We start from the raw sequence: 13,854 nt of genomic DNA, 5'->3' as shown, positions 1-13,854 counted from the left end.
ATCAAAGGCATTCTCATAATCGACAAATGCAAGCACCAGTTGTATGTCGTACTCGATGCATTTTTTCAACGAAAAGACATTTTTATATGTGTAAAACTGTATTTCATTCCTCCGTCTTATTTTTTAACATCTTCTTCTTTAAGTACCGTTCCCAAATTTAAGACGTGGGTGGCTTCCACGACAATTTGCCGATATCGTTCTCGATCTTGTGCGGCACGTAATAGTTGATCTGCTGATAAGCCAGACCATTGACGAAGGTTGTCATTTCTCTGTTTGAAATGCGTTGAACCCTAGATATTCTGAGAATTCTACGATATTACCATATATTATCTCGAAGACTTTTAATTTGTTCATCATGTTAACCTTCATGATCCAGGTTTCACATCCATACAGTAATACAGGATGCACATAACATTTTAGGAACTTGATTCTTAGTTGTAAATTCAGCTGAGAGTTGCTCAGAACAGATCTAAGTTTCATAAATGCTTCTCTTGCAATTTCTATACGAGTTTTAATTTCTTCATCCGGATTTAGTGTCTCATTTATCCAACATCCTAGGTATTTAAAATGGTTAACTTTTGTTCAAGGTTCATTATTGACAATTAGTTGCATAGGGCCGACCTCTTGCTTGATAATCACAAGTAACTTTGTCTTTGCCGTATTTGTGCCAAGTCCGTTATTGGAGCATTCTCTAGTGACTCGATCTATAAGGAATTGAAGATCTTCGGTACTTTTAGCCATAACCGCGGTGTCGTCTGCATATCTGATGTTGTTAATAGTTTCTCCCCCGATTCGAACTCCGCATTGCTCTTCCAAGGCTTAGTTAAAAATTATTTCTGAGTATACGTTAAACAAAGTTGGGGATAACACACAACCCTGTCTGACACCTCTTTGAATGCAAATTTTGTATGTCTTTTTGCTGTCTACCAAAGAGAAGCTTCTCGATTCCAATATAGGTGTTGTAAAAGTCCCAGATCTTTATCATCTATTCCAATCATTTCTAGATATTCAAACAACCTATCATGTTGAACCCTACCAAACGCCATCTAAAAATCTATAAAGCAGACGTAAATTGGTTTCTGTACTTCCCATGATCGTTGAAGTAATGTTAACATTGAGAACAAAGCTTCCCTTGTTCCCAATCATTCATTGAAACCGAATTGTTGGTTTCCCATTGTCTCTTCACATTTCTGCTTAATTCGATTAAGAATTATCTTAAGAAGTAGCTTGAGAGAGTCTTTACATGATGATGTATTAGGTTTTTCTGGGAGTGGAATAAATGTAGACTCTAACCATATCTGTGGCATCTTTCCCGTTTCGTATATGTGGTTAAAAATTTTTGTTAGTTCTGAGACATTGTCGTCATCTAGAAGTTTGAGCCAGTCTGATGGTATTTGGTCAGGGCCTGGAGATTTCCCATTTTTGCTCTGTTTGATGGCTTTCTCTACTTCTGCTTTTAAAATACTAGGACCAGTATTTGTATACTTTGTGGTGTTAAGTGGTGGCCTCGTATCCAGGAAGAGCTCTTTTATGTAGTTAATCCATTCTTCCTTTTTAACATAAAGGATCTTTATTAATATTAATTATTTTTTACAGCTGAATTAAAGATGGACGTCCTGAGAGAACGAGAAGAAAAAGACAATTTAGAACGACAGCTTCACGAAGAACAAAAAATAAGAGGTAAGATATATTATATTTTCTAATAATAAGTAATGGTAAACAGACGGAATATACATTTGAACTTGAGTTTAATTACCTGAGGATGATTACAAAAATATTTTTTTCCGAAAATCAGTCAGGAATTTAGACCTTTTTGACAACATTTTTTAAAAAAACGTTCGATATATCCTTATACTTAGCCGTTGCCTGGAAACGAAAAATAACTGTACAGAATAGTATATTGTACAACAAGAGAGAAAAAGACATATTTCTCACGAGGGCAGAAGTGATGTCTCACGCAAATCAAGTGAGGGAGAAATATGTCGTTTTCTCACGTGTTGTACACTGTACTTTTTCTATGGATGCGTTTTTGTCAAGAGTTCAAACTTCAAAATTAAATAATTTAGGTGCTTTTTTGTAGATTATGTGCCAAAATTGAAATAAAATACATATTATACACATATGTAGGTATTTAATATTCTTAATATACTTTTATTTATTTAAAAATTATAGTTACCAGTTATATTTGAACAGTTTTGAAAGGTAATTCCTGGTAAGTTTTAATTTGACACATTTTATTTGACAAAAATATTTGTGTTTGTATTGTGCATGTTACCATGGAAACCGCGATTCTACGTATGGAATCCGTGAGAAAAAATATTTCTCACTGAAATGGCCGACTTTTCTCACACCCTGAGAAATTGTTCGTTTTGAATGTATGTAAGTAGTGAGAGAAGTTGCACATTGTATAGCATCCATAGAAAAATGTTATTTCCTTACTGTAAGGATATACATATTTTTCCTTACATCAGATTCAGAAAAAATTTATTAAAGAACAACTTTATTTTCAAGGGTAGGTACCAGGAATCGAACACTGATCATCATTCATGATTAAATTAGGTAATTTTGCTTTTTAAAATATGTAATTACAATCACAGAAAACATGAGAAAACATCAAAAATGCTGCCAAAAATAAGCAAATGCGTCAACTTTGACAATTCAATATTTTTGTTTCTATAGTTTGTTACAAAACCTGTATTTGGTGGCATCACGAATATTTGAGTCAAAATAATAATGTGTCTATTTGAAAATTTTAACATGTTTATTTTAATATAATTTAAATGTTCCATTTTCGGAAAAATAGTACGTATTGTATCTTTGTATCTAGTATACATTGTAGGAAAAGCCACATTCCCGGACTCTGTATTGCCTTGTCTCGGTTTGCGCCTCGACGGCAATCTTTACATCGTCCGGGAATGTTAAGCTTTTCCTACTAGGTACACAATGTACTATTACTTGTGTATTTGAGTCTTGAAAATCGTCATTTTTCATTCTCTTTTCAGTTTTAAATTGTTAAAACTCAAAATCAAAATATCTGCCCGGACCGAAAAATTTTTAGTTATGGTTTAGTTTATAAAAAAAGTCATTTTTTAAATATTAATTAATTACAGTCAGGAGAAAATGATATCGGTGACCACTTGTTGTGGTCACCGTTGTTGTGGTATAATGTTTGCCATACTAATTACATATCAAATAATTTTTATCCCAGTAACTGAACGGGAAATACGGCGAGACCGTGTAATTTTCAGGGTCAACTCCGAATTGTATGAAATTTTGGTTTTAGGTTCTACTTACCCTCCACTTCAAAGTTGAACTTGTGCTTGTTGTGTTGGTTGCTTTTACTGGGGGGGGGTTAACATTCAAAACGTGTGTTTAAAATAAGTCCGTAAATGGATAAATTGACTAATTCTAAGGAACTTTAGTGATTGAAAATGTTTATTTTTCGACAAAAAAAACACGTTTTTTCGGCGGTTCTTCGCAAATAACTCAAAAAGTAAAAATTTTATCGGAAAAAAAATATTCTTAGCAACAATGTAGAAAAGAAAAAATCGAAAAAAATTTTGTAATCGTGAAGTCTATAGACCCAGCAAAAGCAAACTTGTAGATCATAAAAATACGGAAAATATGTAATTCGTCAAATTCCAAATCGAATATTTCAACGTGAAATAACCAAAAAATGAGGCACTTTTCGGGGAAAACTCATATATGTATACTGTTTTAAGGTGTGTAAAAAAATATTTATTTTTATTTTTTATAATAGTTTTTAGGGTCAAAAACTAAGCGAGTTCCGCTCAGAATTAAGTTGGCCCCTTATTAAAAAAATCGTGAAAATTACACGGTATCGCTGAATGTCACGTTCATTTACTGGGCTATTACTATTGTCTAGAGCGCTCCTTTAACAAATACTTCTCCAACCTAAATTGAGCAAAACGGAAACAGAGAAATCACAATCGTCTTTAGACTGCAATTTCTCCTGGCATTTAGTAAAGGTCATTCACGGAATACAAAAGGCAATAACCAACTAACCCCTGCACTACTATATCTTCTTTAATGGTGATTTCCGAGTAGGTATATCTTTTAGTATTGAAATTAATACTACTTCAAGTTGTTCGTTTCAATAGAACGAACCCCTTTCTAAGAAACCGGCGAGTAGAATTTAAAATGTCACAACTTCGGTATTGTAGAGGTTGTAATTTTAAATGGATTATTTTTTAACAGGAATAATTACCATTATTTTATACCCTTTAGTCTTTGTTTTGTATTCTAATTATACTATAAACCACAGATTATAAATGGGCTTTTTAGTAGGTAGTCAAAAAGTAGCGAAAAGAAGTTTATAAGCGGTAATTCATATAAGTTTTCGTATAATGTATTTCGCTGTTTATTAACCCTTAATCAGCAATGTGAAAAAGTTTTATACAAATGGTAAGGTACCCTCTGTCAGACTGTTATATTTAGAGTCGTAACGAAATTATACAAGATTTTTTTATATTATATAGTAGATGTGTACGAATAGTACGAATAGTATCTAGTGTGTATTATAATACTAAAAGTTTAAGTTAAGAAGAGATTAGCAACGTAATACTCTACATAAAGGCAGTGGCGGCTCGTCAGAGGAGGCAACGGAGGCTTAGCCTCCCCATAATTTTTTCACACATTTTATGTCATATCTGGGACATAATATTTCTAGAATTATTGATGAGATGGCACTGTTTTGTTTATTTTGAATCACGAGAAACAACAAGCGCTCGTACTAATAGAAAGTGTAAATTATTGCACACTTTTGTAACTAAACGCATCTGGAATGCATCAACATGCGCACCTGTATGCTGTGAGCAGCTCCTCATATCCCTACCAAGGGAGGTAGAAGCCAGACTCGACTCCGTTGTGTTCTAAGTTACGACAAATGTCTCGAAACCAGCGATATAGTTTCCTATGCGTACAATAATACTCGATAGAGAAACGTAATATTATATCGCTTCACGTCAAACTACCCAGAAATATATGCCAAGGGAGGCAAAACCAGAATTAGGCTCACTTGTGGTTTTACTTATATTCTATAAGGAAGTTAATAGTCAGGGTATTTCTTGGTGTGATTTGATCATTTTATTTTTTTTAATTAGTGTTTGGTGAATTTTTGTATTTGATATATTTTTATTTGTGTTGTTATTGGCTTGGTAAGGTTATTTTTATACTTTAATTTTAATACTTTAATATAAGTATATTATAATAAAGCTTATATTATTAAAACCTTAGAAAGACCACAGTAAAATTTAACTATTATTAAATCCTCAGGTAATCGTCAAAATCGTGCATTTAATATTAACTGGTATAATAAATGGGACTGGTTAACCAGGTCTATTAAGAGGGAAAAAGTTTTTTGTGTAAATTAAAACTTTTTGCTAAACAAAATATAGTAACTGCTTTAGGTACAGCTCAAAAAGAGGCCATACTTACTTACAATAATCATGTTTTGGAGAATAGGATGAATTTAAAAAGGCTTATCGATATAACACTATATTTGGCTTCGCAAGAATTAGCTTTTCGCAGACACGATGAAAGTGATGATTATTCCATTAATCGCGGCAATTACAAGGAAATTCTATCGTTGTGGGGTAATTATGACACAAAATTCGAAAAATTTCGTTAATTTTAGATTTAATCCTGTTTTTGTAAAGTTCCTTTAGTAACAATAGTATTATTATTAGTTACAAAAGCTATTCTACATCTCAGTTATCAATGCAAGCATGCGGTAAGAGGGAGGGTCCCCGTAAGGTGAAATGTAAATAAAAATGGTCAAAAACAAATGGAGCCTTAAATTACTTTTTTTGGTGCATTTTTTTGCTAGTGCAAATTTGTCTAGATTTTTTATAGTTAGAGCCTCCCCTATTGTAAAACTCACGAGCCGCCACTGCATAAAGGTAAAGGTAAACCGAATAAGATGCACGAGACATGCTCTAATCTCAAATGATGAAAGGCTCCTCAATACAGTTAGAGATAAACCCGATGGTAGAAAGCCAAGAAAAAGATGTAAGGATGCAGTAACAATAGATCTATGCAAAACGGAGTTAGAAAATGGTATTTAACTGACTTAGAGCTGCAACATTAAAGGAAAATAATAAACGTGGCCAAGATTCACCTAGAGTTGTAGGTATATATATGTATCGGTTTTAGAACGTCTTTCGACGTTGTCCGATGCCTAACTTCCACGTCCTTCTATCATCCCATTGGCCATCTCTAAGATCCCTTGCACTCATTGCTTTGGTTACCCCTTCTTTCCATGTCTTTTCGGATCTTCCTCGTTTTTTGCGGTGGTTTGGTGGTACCCACTGCATAATCTTTTTGGGCAATCTTGTGTCTTCCATTCTTTGAACATGACCATACCAAATAAACTGTTTCCTCTCAATGTCTGTTGTTAAGTAACCATCTATTCCAATTCGTCGTCTTACTTCCTCATTTCGAACTCTTTCCCTACGGGATATACCTAACGACCTTCTAAACACATCCATTTCTACAGCTTCTAATTTTTTCCTGTTGTTCTCGGTTATTCTCCAAGTTTCTGATCCGTAAAGTAGGCTGCTTTTAATAAGTTTTTCATAGATATTGTATTTTCGCTGTATTCCTATTTCGGAGCTCCAAAGTATTCAATTTAGGCAGCCAATTGTTCTTCTAGCTTGTGTTACCCTTTTCTTTATTTCCTCATCGTCTTTTCCCGTTCTATCGAAGATTACTCCCAGGTACGTGTATTCACTACAGGATGTGATTTGTTCATTATCCTCTAGTTCGATATTGGATAACTCAGCTCCTATGGGTAGGTATTTAGTTTTTTCCACATTAATTTCCAAGCCCCACTGTTCATATTCCTCCTTTAGTTTTCTTGCCATATACTGTAGGTCATCTTTATCATTAGCTATGATCACTTGGTCATCAGCAAATTGTAAGGTATATAAACAAACCTCTCCGAGGTCTATACCCATACCGTGGCATTTACGTTTCCACTGGTTTAGTGCTTTTGCAACATATATCTTGAACAAAGTTGGTGAAATACAGCAGCCCTGGCGCAGACCCTTGTTAACTATGAACTTTGTAGATAGTGTGTTGCCAATTTTTACTTGTGATGTAGAATTTTCATATAGATTTTTTAAGGCGTTGACTAGAGTGTAGCTGATGTTAGTTTCTTGTAGTGATTTCCACAATTTAGTCACAGGAACGCTGTCGTATGCTTTACGGAGGTCAACAATCATGAGATGGGTCTCTTGATTGGTTGCTGATTTTTTTTTCAATTAATTGTTTTAGGTAGAAGATATTATCTGTGCAAGTCCTTCCAGCGCGGAGACCAGCCTGTTCTTCTTCTTCTTGTTCCCTATACTCCATCTCAATGAGATTTATAAGAATGCGCCCGTACACCCGGCTTAGTGTACTAGTTACCGATATTCCTCTGTAATTTGAGCAATCCAACTTATTTTCTTTTTTATGAATGAAAGAAATATACGCTACTTTCCATAAACTGGGTGGTGTGACACCGTTTATATATTTGTTCATACACCAAGTAAGTGCTTCAAAGAGTTTATCTGTGCCACATTTTATTAATTCGGCAGGAATATTTTCTGGCTCTGGAGCTCTACCATTTTTTAGTTCATTTACAGCTTTCTTCACCATATAAAGGTTGTAATTTTAAATGGATTATTTTTTAACAGGAATAATTACTATTATGTAGTCTCTTTAGCCTTTGTTTTGTATTCGGATTATACTATAAATAAACTACAAATTATAAAAGGGGTTTTTAATACCTAGCCAGAGTAGCTAAAAGAAAAGTTTTATATAAGGTGATTCATATATTCACAAATATTTTTCTGTTCTTCTGTATTTCGTCTTTTATTAGCCCTTAATCAGAAATGTGAAAAAATGTTAATATAGTATGTAGGTACATCAGCTAAGTACGAAACTATATTATTATTATATTAACCATATTTCACCAATTGGCATAATATTTAAATTCTTTAATAAAGCCGCTGTCAATTAAGACTGGTTAAATGATAACCGTCCAAACAAAAAAAAATTAATCAACAATGAACTATGATTATTATAGCCCGGGAGGTAGTGTCAAATTTAACCGGAGCATTTTAGCATGGTTGTCTTCTCTTTATTTAGTTAGGTGTTCCAAAGCTTATTAACAAATTATGTGTCAGCTGGCCCAAAACCGGGGATTTTAGCCAAGAAAACGTAAAATGTGAAACTTGATGGAAAAACGCTACAACTTATATTCAAATATTTATCTCCGTGACTTACGTGTATAATTGCAAAGAATACCTAGCTACTGGCTTTCACCCAGACGAGTCAGGTTCAATTCCTGGCCCTGAAAATCTTTTGGTTTTTAAAATTGACATTTTGATTTGAAAAATAATTATTTTTTGATAATACCACGTTTTTATTATTTATACGACACAATATAAAAAAATCTGTATGTCTTTTATAGAATCGTAAACTTTGAATTTGATCATATATATTTATCGGACGCTTTTTTCTTACAATCTAAAATTCATAAATTAATGATTTATACTTTTTAATCTTTGCCAAACTACATAGGTCAAGAATATTTTTTTATTATTAACTAGCTGACCCGGCAAACTAGCCGGCTTAGAACTAAAAAATAATGTTAAAAGTTAAATACCTAAAAATTACCAGAAAGCCAAAAAATAGTCAAAAGTATTGGGTATACTTTTTTTCTAATAAACAATATTGTTTTTGTGGTGTCTGCGTAAATAATGATTACTTAGATTGGTCGTATTAACTCAGAAACCTTCCCAGGTTCATGTACAACAACTTTGCTTCAGGTCATCATATGATCAAATGCATAGTTTATGATTCGATAAGGGGCATACAGACAAACATTCAGTTTTATACAGGGTGTCCCGAAAAGATTGGTCATAAATTATACCACAGATTCTTGGGTCAAAAATAGGTTGATTGAACCTCACTTGCCTATATACAAGAGTGCACACAAAAAAAGTTACAGTTCTTTGAAATTACAAAATGAAAATCGATTTTTTTTTCATATATGGAAAACTCCTGAAGATTTTTTATTAAAAATCAAGATGTGGCATTTTTATGGCAGCAACATCTTAAAAAAAATTGAAGTGAAATTTGTGCACCCCATAAAAATTTTATGGGGGTTTTGTTCCCTTAAACCCCCCAAACTTTTGTGTACGTTCCAATTAAATTATTATTGTGGCACCATTAGTTAAACACAGTGTTTTTAAAACGTTTTTGCCTCTTAATACTTTTTCGATAAGCCAGTGTTTATCGAGATATTTTGAATATTTGTCGAATCCACCACATATTTGTATATGGTTAAGTACGATTATAGAGACCTGTTATAATCTGAAAATTTATTTATAATGAACATTTTTGGGTATATTTTGAAAAAGAAGCCACATTTCGATAAAAGGTGACTTATCAAAAAAAGACTAAGAGGCAAAAAAGTCTTAAAAACACTGTGTTTAACTAATGGTACCACAATAATAGTTTAATTGGAACGTACACAATCATTTGGGGTGTTTAAAGGAACAAAACCCTCATAAAATTTGTATGTAAATATATTAAAAAAGAAGCCGCATCTCGATAAAAACTCGCTTATAGAAAAAATACCAAGAGGCCAAAAAGTTTTAAAAATGTTGTGTTTAACAAATGGTATCAAAATAATGAATTAATTGGAACGTACACAAAAGTTTGTAATATCTCACTATAATTTTGTTTTAAGATGCTCCTCCCATGAGAATGATACATGTCCATTTTCAATAAAAAATCTCTGATAGTTTTCGATATATTCAAAAAATCGATTTTCATTTTGTAATTTCAAAGGGCTGTAACTTTTTTTATGAGCACATTTGTGCTAAGGTAAGTTAGGTTCAATCGAACTATTTTTAACTCCAGAATGTCTGGTATAATTTATGACCAATCTTTTCGGGACACCCTGTATAATATAGAGAACAAGGAAATATTTAGATTAATAATGGGTTGGTGATAGAAGAGTGAAATATCACCTCCTATTATAACTTTCTCCTCTGCTGGAATATCACTCAGTACGTCTCCTAATTGGTCATAGAAAGCTCTTCTTTCATTCTCACCCAGACCTGTTTGAGGAGCATACACACACAACATTCAATACATCTTTATCAATTACAAATTTCACTGACATCATTCTATCACTCGTTCTTACAACTTCTACTACGTTATCTTTCATTTCAATATCAGCAATTATACCAACTCCATTTCTGGTGTTACTACTCCCTACATACCACAATTTATATCCATCACTTAGTTCTTTCGCCCTTTGTCCTTTCCACCTAGTTTCTTGAATACAAGCAATTTGAACTATTCTTCGTTTGAGCGCATCCACTAACTCCAGACTTTTACCTGTAAGACTACCAAGATTCCAAGACCCTATCCTGATTTTTCTAACCTGTAATGGTGTTCCCCCTGAGATAGTCCTCACCCGGATATCCGAACGGAGGCTCATTTTAATTCCGGAACATTTTACCTCAGGAGATGCCATCATTTCAGTATAAGTTTTTATTGCGTTTGGAGGAGGTCTTTTCATTACTATGGCCTGAAAAGATTTTTGGATATTTGATGCCTGAATGCCTTTTCTATCAGCACCATACCCTGCCCTGCACGTTTAGCCAATATTCCACCAATGCAACCAAAGTGCAGTATTACCCCACACCCGCCTGCATTTATCTGTATAGGCCAGGATCCCTACTGTAAGGACTGCCCTATAAGCCAATGTATTGTTGCCCGTATCCCGCCACTAGGAGGCACGTACTTTATTCGGGATACACTATAGGAAAACCTATATCTGTCTCTATAAATAAAAATGAATGTTTGTCTGTATGTACCTTATAGACTCGCAAACTATGCATTTGATCACGTGATGATCTTAAGCAAAAGTTGTTGTGCATGAATCCGGGTACGACCAACCTAAGTGATCATTATTTACGCATACACCACAAAAAAATATAGTTGATTAGAAAAAAGTATACACAATATTTTTGAGTATTATTTTTGATTTTCTGGTAATTTTTGGTTATTTAACTTTTAAACATTATTTAGTTCTAAGGCGTTACGGAGTTCGCCGGGTCAGCTGGTATCTATCTAACAAATTAAATACATACTCAGAAAATCAAAATTTAATTATAGTCCGTTCTTTAACGGTAAAATATTGCAAAATCTCTAAATTTTAAAGAACCGCTTGGATATACATGAAATTTGGCATACACATAGCTAACAAGTCAAAGAAAAAAAGTGATATTGTGCCGACATGTGCTTTTGCCCCGGGGGTGGTTTTCACCCCATCCTGGGGGTGAAAAAATATTCGTCCAAAGAAAGTCAGAAAATGGATAAACTGGCTAATTTTAAGTAACTTTTGTTCTATAGAGTTTTTTCACTAAGACCAGTGGTGTCATGGTGTGGGAACGCGTGGGAACGCCATTCCCACACTGGTTAAGAAAAGAAAAAAAAATAAATAGAGAATTTAGGTTTTGTAAACAAAAATTAGCAGTGCGTTCCGGCACTGCTAATTTTGCCATGACACCACTGACTAAGACAATACTTTTCGGGTTACTTGGCAGTGAATATGTTCATTTTTTCAACAAAATAAGCACGCTTTTAGACAGTTTTTCGCAAATAACTCAAATAGTACGTATTTTGTCGAAAAAACATTTATAGCAAAAATATAGCCTGTAAAATTTTTAAAAAAATGGTGTATATATCACGTCTCTACACCTAGTAGAAGCAGAGTTATAGCTAATGAAAAATAGGTTCATATTCGTCAAATTCCGAATGGAATACTTTACCGTGAAATAAAAAAAAATGAAGCACATTTCGTGTAAAACTCATTACAACTTATTTAAAGTGTTCATTTTTGTTCATTTCATAAAAAAGCTTCATTTTTGTTTTATAAAAAAAAAATTCTAGCATCAAAATTAAACAAGTTACGCTCAAAATAAAGTTAGTCCCTTTTTGGTTTTGGTAAAAAAATCAAGAAAATCACCCCCTAATTAGTATCTTAAATGAACTTAATCGTTACGACTTCACAAGTTTCTTGACTCGTGTATATATTGTTTATATGATCTGTAAGTTTCATCGGTTCAAAGTCCTTATTATTGAAAGGGCTGTAGTTAAAAGGGGTTGAACGAGTCACTGATCACGAATGTATGCAAATTTAGAAACACCAAATCTTAATCAATTTTTGTCTAACAGAAAAACAAAAACATACATGATATTCAGAAAAGCAAATCTGACTTTTTTTTGTTTTTCGAGATTTTTGGTATCTCTAACAATTTTTAAGTTATTTTGAAAAAAAGCATATTTTTCAAAATTTAAATTTTTAAAAATTTTACTTTGAAACCAAATTTTTTCGAAAATAAGCACTTTGAATCGATGAAACTTACAGATCATATAAACACAACATAAGTAAAATAATTTGTGGAGCGGTAACGATTAATTTCATTTAAGTTGCTAATTAGGGTGTGGTCTTCCCGATTTTTTTTTGCAAAAACAAAAGGGACCAACTTTATTTTGAGCGTAATTTGCTTAAATTTACTGCTAGAAACTTTTTGTAAAAACAGAAATAAATCTTTTTTTAAACACTTTAAAAAGTTATAATGGGTTTTCCCCAAAAATGGCTTAATTTTTTGAATTTTTCACCTCGAAATATTCCATTTGAAATTTGGTAAATATGAATCTATTTTTCATTGGCTATAACTCTGGTTCTACGAGATCCAGAGACCTAACGCGTACATATTTCTTTTTACTTTTTATAAGCTATATTTTTGCTGAGAACGTTTTTTTCGAAAAAATACTTACTTTTTGAGTTATTTGCGAAAAACCGTCTAAAAATGTGGTTATTTTGTTGAAAAATGAACATTATTCACTCGCAAATAACTCGAGAAGTGTTGACTTGGCAAAAAAGCTCTATAGAACAAAAGTTACGTAAAATTAGTCAGTTTACCCATTTCCGGACTTATTTTGGACATATATTTTTTCACCATCAAAAGCACACATCGGCACAATATCACTTTTTTTCTTTGACATGTAAGCTATACGTATGCCAAATTTCATGTCAATCCAAGCGGTTCTTTAAAATTTAGAGCAAAAACCGTGAAAGAATGGACTATTATATTGGCAAGTCATAAACGTTATGGTACATCTCGTCAATAAATTATTATTAGAGTCTTATAGATGTTGGCGATCCGGAAAGTATATTTATCCCGTTTCCACTTAAGCAAGTACAATTAAAAAATGAATATCTATATTCCACACAGCCCAAAGCAATTTCATATCAATGGACCGTACGTAATCACATTCTCGATCTAAATAAAACGGAAAAAGAACGATAGCCATGAAATAAACATATTATTTTTTGTGAGTGAAAATTAAGGTTTCATTTGAAATTTTTCACATGAGAAAACATCTCCCTCGGTATCCCGCAGCTGTAAAATAATCATTTGTATATAAAGGAAGGTAGGCAAGGAAAACACTTGCTACAAAAAATAAATTGGTCTACAGACATTTTTGTTGCTTTAACACGGAATATTCTAAAAATTAAACGCCAGAAAACGGTATGGATTTATATTTTAGATATGATTTGTACAAGGTGGGTACATTTAGGGTTATTATTTTTTCTCTGGTGTTTTTATTGATACTAGTGTAATCAACCTTGAAATTTCATTATTTGTTTTAAGAATCCGAACTACTTAATTTACTATAAAAATGTAGATTGGTTCATTTGACCCTCCCGTCATTCGATATTCTCTTTATATTCTAAGATATTTTCTTTTCTTTGTCTGCTTT

The 13,854-nt window shown here is 32.9% G+C and overlaps 1 protein-coding gene across 2 annotated transcripts in view; it reads left to right on the top strand.

Moving 5' to 3' along the window:
• The window catches only part of LOC114330076 (dachshund homolog 2), a 1,215,300-nt gene that overhangs the window by 756,867 nt on the left and 444,579 nt on the right, over positions 1–13,854 (top strand). For both annotated transcript variants that reach the window (XM_050657910.1, XM_050657909.1), the window contains exon 8: positions 1,597–1,680. In XM_050657910.1, the coding sequence (XP_050513867.1) occupies positions 1,597–1,680 (84 nt within the window). The remainder of the gene's footprint in view (positions 1–1,596; positions 1,681–13,854) is intronic.

The sequence above is a fragment of the Diabrotica virgifera genome, chromosome 8 (assembly GCF_917563875.1).
Source record: "Diabrotica virgifera virgifera chromosome 8, PGI_DIABVI_V3a".
Lineage (NCBI taxonomy): Eukaryota > Metazoa > Arthropoda > Insecta > Coleoptera > Chrysomelidae > Diabrotica > Diabrotica virgifera.
The sequence above is the reverse complement of the archived record's forward strand: the minus strand, read 5'-3'. Positions and strand labels throughout refer to the sequence as shown.